An 11,219-nucleotide genomic window follows, 5' to 3' on the forward strand; every position below is an offset into this window, starting at 1 on the left:
GATATAGCTTTAGAAAGGAGCAACGTAGCCATTTAGAAGGTTGTTGCAGTAACTGAGGCAAAAGCTGATCATGACACCTACAGTAAGTAAGGGGAGAGACAGTGGTACTATTTCTTCATTTTCAGAAATATTCAAAAGCCAGGCATGGTGGCACATATCTGTAGTCCCAGCTACTTGGGAGGCTGAGGCAGGTGGATTACTTGAGCCCAGGAATTTGAAACCAGCCTGGGCAACCTAGTGAGACCCCCACCACCACCACCAAAAAAAGAGTCAGAATGCTAACCAATCGTTTTGGCATTTGGGTAGAGAGAGGAGGAAAAATAAAGATTTTCTGTTTCACTGACAGAGTTACAAACGGATAAGCAGTGGATGATCATTGATTTTGGGGTAAGAAGAAGGACTCAGAAGACTAAGAAATCTGAGTCACTGATGATCCTTCAGCTGGCCTCTGATTTCGGATTCCCCCCAAAAGGCTCCTGGTACTAGTTCTCTGGTTCCTTAGTCTATCCTTGAACTCAGTGGGCTTCAGCCCCTCGGGTGAGCTCATGACAAGGAGAGGAGGTGAGTCATCAGTGCCCAGCATTCCTAGTGGCCCCAAACCACAGATGAAGCTGGCCTCCTCCATCCACTGCTGCTACCACCTCACCCTGCTTCAGTGTTCTGAGCACTGCTGTATCTCTTCCCCTGACAATTTAAGTATTTTGTTTTGTTGTTTTTGTTTTAGAATGAAATTGTTTTCAATCTGCTGCTTCAAATGACCCATCCACAGCCAGCTCCGATTTACCAGCTTGCAGTCAGGGAACAGATTTTTCTGGAAGACTCAGTCACAATAAGGTAAAATGAGCTTTGCTCAAGGGCCTCCAACTGCCTCTCTAAGGAGCAGATGCCGCAGGCCAGCCAGAGGGTTCTGAAAGGTCGCCTCTCCCCTCCTCCCTCCTTCCTCCACCTGCAGCTGCAAGGCCTGTAATTCTGGCTCATTTCCTACAGCTTTGTCCTAGAGACTGTTAGCAAGCTCCTTCTGTTCTTCTCCCCTCCATATGAAGGACAGTTTTCTCAGTAATTACTTTTGTGATTCATTTCTGGGTTTCTGCCTTTGCGAGAAATGTCCATAGCCATTTTAAGCTGAATAGTCAACTGCAAATCTCTTACCTCTTCAAGGCTTAGAGTATTCTGAATATTTGTGAGGATTTAAATAGAACATGATGACCTGCTTCACTCTCTTTGGTGGGCACTTGTGGAAAGAGACCTATGCTGGAGAAAGGCCATTACCCTTCGATATCTGAGCACGAGGAAGACAGTCCCACCTCTGCCTAAGGCAGGTCATGGATGCTCAATTGGTAACTATCAAGTGTTCCCCAAAACAAGCCAACATACATCTTCCAACACACACTCAACACACAGACACACAGACACACACATACACACATACACACAAAATCTGTCTGTGGCATGTAACTTTAAAAAAGCAGTACCCAGACCCAGATGGTTCAGTTCTGATTGTCTCCCCCTCATCCGATATTGACTCATGTATGTATACATAGGTTCCGACACTAGCTCTGCTACTCCTAGCTGAGCTCCAGCTTCCCCACATCTAAAACAGGGAGGGTGTTCACTCTGGGCCTTGCTGCAAATAGGAAGTGAGACTGTGTACAGATGGCATGAGCCCAGTGCCTGGTGCTTGTTGGTGCTTGGTACTCTGGGGCTGTGATTACCCAGGTGTGGAACATGTCATTTTTCAACATAATGATTAATACGTGTTTTGTACATTGACTGTGTGGTTGAATGTCAAAGTATATTTTCTTCAAAATGTTTTTGGTGTTTTGCTTTCACTTCCTCTGTATCAATAAAACCTCAATGACTTCAGTTACTTCTCCTTAGAAGAAGAAATGAACAAAAATATGGGCTCCGTTTCAATGGAACACTTGTAGAGTAGTATTTCACAGGCCAAGAGTCCGTGTGCTAACGGAGGATGCTTTGTGGCTTGTGAAGGATGGTTTTGGTTTTGGTTTTGGTTTTGGTGACCCAGTGAAATTTTGGGTCCTCAAGACCACACACATCATTTGTGCACCCTGTGCACTGCTGGGTCCCCTCTGTTATGGGACCCCTGGCTCCTGTAGGCTGTGAGAGGACACAGGTATTCAAGCACCAGGTGACTAAGCTGAGGAAGGGGCAGGTAGAGCTTCGGAACAGAACAGAGGAGCAGGGGAGAGGCAAAGGCTCTGAAGAAGAAGATCAAGAACTAAAACTTCAAAGACTTAACCCCGTGTCAGGAGTTTTGCCAACTCCTTTGTGAGAACTTTTTCTTTTCCTCAACAGTCCCAGTTTAGCAGCTCCCTTGACAGATGGCGAAAATGATGCTTAGAAAGTCTAACTTCCTCAAAGTCATCCAGCCAGTGAGGCAGCCCTGGGAGTTAAACTCAGTAGCTGACTACAGAACCCTGAAATTCCCACTCTGCAGTCTTCCCTCTCCAAGAGAACAGACCCTCTGAGATCCCAGAGGCCTGTGGAGCCAAAGAGGCTGCTCAGCTGGAGCCGCCTCCGGTTCTGCCCCTGCACCTGGACCTCATAGAAACTGGATTGGTAATAAATAGCAGCTGGTGGTTTCCTGTTGGCCTGGCCTCACTCCTGTCTCTAGGGGGTGGAAGGGAGCCCCTGGAGGACTTCTGCACCAAAAGTGAGTATGAAAAAGTACTATAAAGGGCAGTGTCTTTCCTCTTTTCACCTAACATACCTGATTCTTTAAAAAACAAAAACAAAAACAAAAAAACAACAACCTCAGTCATGGTAGCCAAGCCTAGAACTGGTGCTGTGGATAGACAGCAGCATCAGGTTGGACTGAAGGATGGACTCCAGAGGCAGGGCCGGGGCCCCATCCCCAGGAGGTCTGGGACTCTAAACTCATGCTAGTCTGCAAGTGTTCAGTTTTATTGTGATGGGCCCAAGGGGATAGAAGAGCCATGGGCTCCTGGGTAGTGAAGATTGAGAAGTTTCTTTTCTAGGAGTTGGTTGCTTGAAGGTAGGTGTTCTGCTGGTTTTGGCGGGATTGGGAAGGTTCTCTCTTTCCATTCCTCTCATTGCTAGTACAATCCAGAATAGAACGGGAGATATAGTACTCAACAATCACAAGGGAAAGCCCAGCCTCAGTGCTGTGCTGGGACTGGGGCTTGGGTTTAGACATGAAGCTCTACACATCCTAATGCTGAGCATGCCCCACCTCTGAGAGGCCATCCAAGACCTGCTCAGGATAGGCTTGAGATGACTCGAGGCCAGTGGAAGCAGAACTACTGCTCTAAGGAAAGGACTCTAGCTAAAGGGAGCCAGGTTAGGGACAAGCTGTTCTGAGGAGTTATGGGCTTTGTTTGGAACCCTCTTGGGGGCTGGATTAGAACTGACATTAGATGGGGTAACACTGGCCACACAACCCCATCCTATTTTGCCCTTTGGTCCCATGGAGGATCTGGTATTTGTTCAGTTACTGAGCCAATATTTGGGGATTTGCTGTGGGTAAGGACCAATGCTCTGAATTCCCAGTCCAAATGCTACTGAGTGAGAAAGGCTGGCTCTATGAGTAGAGAAGAGTTAGGAAGAATTTCTCAGAAAGGATGGAACTATTCTTCCCTGACCTTCTTAGGGCTTGGCTCACACACTCTCTGGCTTCAGTTTCTGCAGTTGTACCATGGTCGAGGGTGGGGTGTCAGACCTCAAAGGATTATTCCACCTGCCCTAATATTCCATGATGCTGCCCCAGACAGAGGGTCCTGGGTACAGCTAGGGTGTGGTAGCCACTTAAAGGAGCCTTGGAGCACATCCTCTCTCTACAGGGCCTCTTATGGTGGAGGAGGAAATAGGGTTCCTCTCCATCACATGAGCTGCACTTGTGTTTTCTCCACAGCAGGCCATGGCACAGTGGTGGCAGCTCCTGCTAGGGTTGTGGGCAGCCATGCCCACTTGGGCTGGGGACAAGCTGCTCAATGTCTGCATGAATGCCAGGCACCACAAGAGAGAACCTGGCCCAGAAGACAAGCTCTTTGTGCAGGTACAGAGGCTAGACTTGGCCCAGGGGCTGGTGTGGGGCTTTTTTTTTTTTGGCTAATCAGGGAAGCAACACAAATGCCAAAGTGGTCTCTGGACCACTGATCATTTGGTGCCTTGGGTGAGAAGTATCCCAAATCCTCGCCAATGCACTGCTCTGGCCATTTGAGAGGGCCAGAAGGCAATCCCAAAGACCCACTGTTGGCTCAACATGGATCCAAAGAAATCTCCTCATGGATAGGTCTGGGAAACAGAATGACTTCCTCCAAGCTCCCAAAGGCAATAGACAGGGATGTGGGAGGAGAAACTTTTATCCTATCAGTCCTTCCAAAACAATGCAATCCTGTATTCTCCCATGTCTCACAGGGACTCTTCTGTACTTGCTTTCCCCACAAAGACCTCTGTTGCTTCTCAGGCCTGAGACCCCAAAAGTTGTGTTCATAGAAGATGGCAGCAGCCTGTGGCAGGGAAGTCACTGTGAAGGTGCCTGCCGCCCTCTGGATCAACATTGTTAGATCATCAGGTTCCTCCTCCATAGGAAGTGCTAACCTAAATGTGGTAGGGCTTTCTCCTAAGGGACATGTTCACTCTGCTACCCTCCTGCCCTAGACACTCACCAAGCCTGCCTTTTACTCTTCAAGCCTGTTGCTTGTTCCTCCACCTTCAGTGTATCCCTTGGAAGGACAATGCCTGCTGCACAGCCACCACAAGCTGGCAAGCCCACCTCACAGAGTCACAGCTCCACAGCTTCAGCCTGATTCACTGTGGATTGTTGACCCCAAGCTGTCAGAATCACTTCATCCAGGCCACCTGCTTCTATGAGTGTTCCCCCAATCTGGGACCTTGGATCCAGCTGGTAAGAAGGCCAGAGGCTGATCCAAGCAGTATTTTGTTACTAAGAGCAAGGGGCTTCAATTTAATTATATGCTCGTGTCTCCTGGAGGTGCTGCCCCATATAGACAAGAGCAGAACCAGCAGCCTCTCTTGGAGAAAGGGATGAAGGGGAAGCAGCATCTGGCCCTGGAGCATGGCATGGGGAGACTGGTCAGATGAGAACAATAGGATGAGGGATTATTGCCACAGGAGGGTTGGTGGAATTAGACAGACCTGAGTTTGAATTTCATCTTTTCCCACCAGCTGTACAGCCTGAGACAAACTATTTTACCACTTGGTCTCATTGTTCTTGTCTGTAAATTAATAATAGATAGAGATTTTATAAGGGATGAGGTACACATGGTGCCTGGCACAAGTACCATAGTAGCTATTAGTAGTCTTCAAATTGCTGCTACTAATGTTCTTATCTCTTATTATGCCTGCACTCAGGTGGACCCGAAGGGTCTGGAAGAGCAAGTTTTGGGCGTGCCACTGTGCCAAGAGGACTGTGAGCAGTGGTGGGCTGACTGTAGCAGTTCTTACACTTGCAAATCCAACTGGCAGGGAGGCTGGGACTTGAGTCAAGGTAAGTGGTACAACAGGGCTCAGGAGGAAGGCAAAGGTATTAGAGTCCCCAACCTGGGTGCAGATGAAACCCTCCCTATGCTGTGCCAAGGTAAATGATAGGGATATGGGAGAGGACCACTGAGGAGTGAGCTCTACACTGTCAACCCCCACAGGAAAAAGCCGCTGCCCAGCAGGGGCCCTTTGCCGTCCTTTCCCGGATTACTTCCCCACTCCAGCTGATCTGTGTGAGAAGATCTGGAGCAACTCCTTCAAGGCGAGCCCTGAGCACAGGAACAGTGGGCATTGTCTCCAGAAGTGGTTTGAGCCTGATCAGGGCAACCCCAATATAAATGTGGCCCACCGCTTTGCCAGTGCTGCCCCAGCCTGGGAGTGCTCCTACATCCTCACAACCTTCTGTCTGTTCTTATGGTTCCTCTGCTGATGGTCCCTTCTTCTCCCACTTGCCTTTCTTGCTCCCACCAGCTATGGGCCAGGCCATGACCACCACCTAGGGGCAGGAAGGATTGAGGCCACGTTGGTTAGTGCCTGAGGCCCCCATCTCTGCCTGGGAAGCAGCTGGAGACCAGCAGTGCTACAGTGACCCACCCCCTGCCTTTAGCAATGGAATCCATGATGGGACTCCAAGAGGCCTATCTTCTTGTCCTGTCCACACCACCCCTTCCATGGGAGAGTAGATGGTGGCAACCTGGCCTCCCATCCTATCATGTTGCTTGCAATAAAATGGCAGTGGAACTGTCCTCTCTGTGTGTCACTCTGCCCCAGCCTTATGGGCACAAACCCCACATGCACATAAAAGGAACCAGCCTACCTGATATACTGAAGCCTCAGAGTTAGGATGTTCCTTAAGAATTATTGATTTCTTAACATTTGCCACATATCCTCACAACACCTCTGATGGAGTTACTTTCTTACTCCCCCTCCCCATAAGTGATTCACCAGAACAAAAGTGTAAAGCCAGGCTGAGGGATGAGGCCACCCAAACCATTGACTCAATTTTGGATACCAAAATTGAGGCAGCTACCTGAAATGCTTTCAATGTTCCCCTTCTTCCTTTTATCCCCTTTCTTTTACTCCCAGAATCACAACATATTGGTCTAGAATTTTGGAAACTTGAATTCTAATCTAGCCTTCCCACTTTCTATGTAACTATTGGCAACTCTATTGATCTTTAGATAAGACTGTTGATTTTTCTCTTAGCTGAGAGGAATGAGGTTGTTGAATCAGATGATCTAAGTTACAAAAAAGAGAAAGGAAAAAGATAGTGCCCTTGTTTGCTAGGATATAGTGTGTACTTCTGAGGCAATGCCATGTCCCCCAGAAAGAGACAGAAACATCAAACTAAACTGGGAAAAAGGTATGACTTCAAGTCTCTTCTATGAGTGGCCTGGCAGCTGGCCTGCCCACTAGGAACTTTGTGGATCCTGAAGCTCGGCCCCTCCCAGCACTAGATGTTGCCTTCCTTACAATCTTTTCTTTGACAGAGAAGGTTCTAGCACCTAAGTTGGCTGGCTTTTCAAACAAGTGCTCATTCTTGCCAGACATTAGCAAACTCTGCTCATCAAAGAAACATGGCCTCCATTCTTTCTGTACCTATCTTGAACTTGCTCATTCACAGAGCAAGCCTTGTCACAGGTTTGTCACGCTACAATCACAAAGCTATATATGGTGCATAGAGTAAGAGAGAGACAGCAGTGGGTGTGGGAACAAATCTCTTCTCTGGAAGTCTGCAAGAAAGTTTGAAAGGCCAGGGTTGGGGTCCTGAGAGGAACTCACTAAGGGCTTGAGCCCAGTGGAGGAGGGCATTCACTGAGAATAGGAAGGTGATGCTAGTCAAACTCCAAGTGAGGCCTCGAGGTGCCAACCATAAGGAGCAGGACCTTCAAATGTAATCCCAGCTACTCACGCGGCTGAGGCAGGAGGATCAGAAGTTCAAGAACAGCCTGGACAACTTTGGAGGCCACATTTCAGAAAAAGAAAAAGAAAAAGAAACAATAGTGGCTTGAAAAATACAGGTAGATAAAATCTCTTCAGAATCAAGGACCAAATGAAGTGACTGAGGTATTTATTTAGTTTAATAAAGTTGAGAGTTTAATGTCTTTTTAAAAAGCATTTTGGGGCATAAATATTAAAAAGTAGCCAAAATAGATTAAAAATTGGGCTAAACAAAGCAAGTTCTGGGAGCCCTAATAGCTTTTAGTACTTTTTTTTTCGCTTTGTAATCAGTATATTAAGGAGACATTCATACATTTTAACAGTTGCTTAAATTCTGATACCCAGATTTAAGCATGTGAACATGACTTAAACACACAAGTAAAGCTATTCATCATAATTTGCTGTACTATTACCATTAAATTACAGTTACTTTGGAACATAAGTCAAATGGGTTAAAGTAAGCCTGTAACATACCTAAGGAACACCTTCTTATATTACTCATGCAAATTAGCTTTCCATGTAGTCTCTTCACTTTAATTTCAAAGTTACCCTTTTATTTCAAAGCTCTGAAGTCACTAAGGGCTTATCGTGGTCCAAAGAGAAGGGAAAAAGAATATAACCAGGACTGGCCAACATAGTTTTTTATATATATTTTAAAAGATGGCACAACAGAAGGGAATGCAATCCTAGAAATGCAAGCCCTTAAGAAGTAGCATTATGATAAACCCCTTCTTCAGAAAAATATCATTTCTATTACTGATACCACAGACTAAATTATATTTTATGCCACCTTCAAGTAATAGTTGAGGCAATAGAATGCAGAGGCATCACAATGAGTCCCACTTAATACAAATTAACTAGACAGAACAACACTTCTACAAACTGTTTCCTTTTTCTGATTCCCAGTTAAATACAGTTTTAATCCATAGCTTAACAAGGAAGGGTCATACACTAAACTCAACACATGTACCTAGCATTTCAGTCTAAGCTTGTCCATGCATACAACTGCAATCAATTACAATGTATGGCCTACCAGACACCAGGGTTAGGTACTTTTTACAGGCATTAAACTTCATCTTGCACACTGAAGTCATCATACATACAGGGCAAAGTCAGAGCTTTTATATTTGTGTTTATTCTTCATTTAGCTTCTAAAACACTACTATAATTGAATATTGAAACAAAAACAATAGCAGGTAGTGAGCAAATGATGATTATAGCCCTTCATGTGTTCACTACTGCACACAAAATGCCAGCAGTGAATATTTTTCACTGCCCCATTAAGAGGTCTGACACTGAACGCTATCCCTGGGATGATGTTCATCATCCTCATAGGCTTCTCCATTATAATGGCGCAGTCTTTCCTGATTTGGATCAAAGTCCACGAGTTCTACCTGATCCATTTCATCTCTCTCTTCTACTTCCTTCCTCTCGGGTAGGTGTTTTTCCAGCAAAGAGAGTTTATCAGGAGAGAGAAAACCATTTTCAGGAAAGTTTACCTTAAATTCGATAATTAGATGACCCTTTTCATATGGTCTATGATAAATTGGCATGCCTTCATTTAGCACACACTTGATGTCTCTATGCTTGACAATCTGGTCTGGATGAGAGGTGATGACTATGGTTCGGTTGTCAAGAGTGGATATTGGCTTTTGGAAGCCACACAGTGCTTCAACCAGCTGTATATCCATACACATGAAAAGGTCTTCTCCTCATTGAGTGAAAATAGCATGGTCCTTCTGATCTAATACAATGATAATATCTCCTGGCTCCAGTCCTGGTTCTTGGTCTCCTTCACCATGGAATGGTATCTTCTGGCCATCTTTCATGCCTTTGTCAATGTGAACTTCTAGAATCTTCTTCTCTCTAACTATCTTCCTTCTGTTGCAGCTTTTACATCTATCTTTAGGACTGATGCATTCTCCATGGCCCTGGCACTCCATGCACACAGACTGAATTTGCTGAACCATTCCAGGTCCTATCTGATGAATTCTTATTTGCATTCCAGGACCTAGGCAGTTGTCCTACAGCTCCTTTCTTACCACCTAGGCCTTCACATTTGTCACAAATCACATTCTTTTGCAGAGCCAGTTTCCTTGTTGCACCATTATATAAATCTTCTAAGGTAACCTAGAGCTGATGTACCACATTTTTACCTCTCCTTTCTCTCTGCATTCTTCCTCCTCCTCCAAAAAACATATCAAAGATATCCATGGAGGGCCAAAACCGCCACCTGCTCCACCCTCCTTAATTGCCTGTTCTCCTCCTTTGTCATATAATTCCCTTTTCTTGGCATCAGAGAGAACTTCATAAGCTTGAGAAATCTGTGTGAACTTTTCTCCTGCATTTGGATTCTTATCAGGGTAGTACTTCAAAGCCAGTTTCCCATAAGCCTTTTTCAGTTCTTCTTGGGTGGCTTTGGGTTTAACCCCCAAAACATAATTGTAAGTGGCTTCTTTCACCGTTTTCTACAGCCAGTGAGCGGGCTGGGCTAGAGTGGGGGAAGCGGGAAGGAGCACATAGCAATGCGCAGCTCAGACAGCCGCCGCTCCTCCACCTCTCAGCACATTCTGGAAAGTTCCCTGCTTTTCGTATTTATTGATCGCTTGCCATGCACCCTGGGCCTACCTCTAAGTGTGTAACATGTGTTAGGCAATTCTTTGATCTTCATAAAAGTCTTGACAGGTACTCTTATTATCCCTGTTTTCCAAATTAGAACATAAATATAAGTAGGTTTGAAACCAGAAAACTCTGATCTCACAGCTCCAGCTCATAGGGTTGCACTGAAGAGCCTGGTAGGCAGTTTAGTGGAACTGAAGCAGATACAGAGGTTGTAGAGAAAGAGGGAAGACTAGCTCCCCCTGGGAGGGATCCTAAGCAGGAGGGAGACTGAGCTGTAGTCCTTCATGTGGTTGGCAGGGGTGGAGTAAACCATCAGAATTCCTTTCAATCAAAACAATTTATGCACATAGCTAAAAGTCAAAGGATTCTAAACCAAAGTGACAGAGCTGCAGCAACCCCACCCCTCCAACTCCATAGTCCCCACCCAGATGCACACACTTCTAGCCACTTCTGCCCTTAGCTAGAAACAAGTTACAAAGAGTGGCTTATCTTTTTTGTTGCACATTCAGACTTTTTGCTCTCTGTTCTGTCAGGAGTTTCTCATCTTAATCTTCCAATCTTTTTAATTTTGGCAATCTACTTTTAATTTCCAGGAGACTCTCTTTATTCCCTTATTTTTCACAGCCCGCTGTTTTTGGTTTTATGGAAGTAATATCTTCTCACATCTCACCAAAGATCTAATTAGAATTATTTTTCAAAAGCTGTTTCTAGTCTCTGAATGATGTTTCCTCCAAGGTCACTCTGTTCTGTTCTGATTGTCTCCCTTGTGCTGCTGGGTTTTGCTCATCTGGTGACGTTGGCTGTCTGTCCATATTTAAGAGTCAGGGGCTAGGTTGACATTTCTAGCGGTCTTTTCCCTCCATTGCTGCCTATGTGGGTCTTCTTCCCCCTCAGTATGAAGCTGCTGGGGTTGGAGGGTTTCTGGGCATGGGGAGGGTTGGCTAACTAGATGGAAATAGGGTGGAAATAAAGAAGACTCCCAAACAAGAGAAGGCAAAGGCTGTTTATTCTGAGAATGCTGCAATGAGACAGCCAGCCACTGTCGCTCGCATTTTGACAGAAACTCAAAAATAGGCAGAACAGTGGAAAAGCTTTGGAGTGGGAGAGAGGGAAGTCCTTGGGTCTTTCCTGGATAGGGCTGGTGGCAGGGAAAGCAGCAGGTGGCTGGAAGC

The 11,219-nt window shown here is 45.7% G+C and overlaps 1 protein-coding gene and 1 pseudogene across 1 annotated transcript; one reads left to right on the forward strand and one right to left on the reverse strand.

The window, feature by feature from the left end:
• Positions 1-2,592: 2,592 nt before the first annotated feature.
• On the forward strand, positions 2,593-6,135 carry Izumo1r (IZUMO1 receptor, JUNO). Its single transcript, XM_004838125.3, has 5 exons — positions 2,593-2,674; positions 3,893-4,036; positions 4,700-4,888; positions 5,356-5,491; positions 5,646-6,135. The coding sequence occupies exons 2-5, from the start codon at positions 3,899-3,901 to the stop codon at positions 5,912-5,914; spliced, it is 732 nt and encodes a 243-aa protein (XP_004838182.1). The 5' UTR covers positions 2,593-2,674; positions 3,893-3,898; the 3' UTR covers positions 5,915-6,135.
• Positions 6,136-8,705: 2,570 nt separating this feature from the next.
• LOC101705077 (dnaJ homolog subfamily A member 1 pseudogene) lies at positions 8,706-9,760 on the reverse strand (annotated as a pseudogene).
• Between the last annotated feature and the right edge of the window lie 1,459 nt (positions 9,761-11,219).

This window comes from Heterocephalus glaber, unplaced genomic scaffold (genome assembly GCF_053883595.1).
Source record: "Heterocephalus glaber isolate CG9 unplaced genomic scaffold, H.glaber_assembly_v1.0 deba00001429, whole genome shotgun sequence".
Taxonomy (NCBI): Eukaryota; Metazoa; Chordata; class Mammalia; order Rodentia; family Bathyergidae; genus Heterocephalus; species Heterocephalus glaber.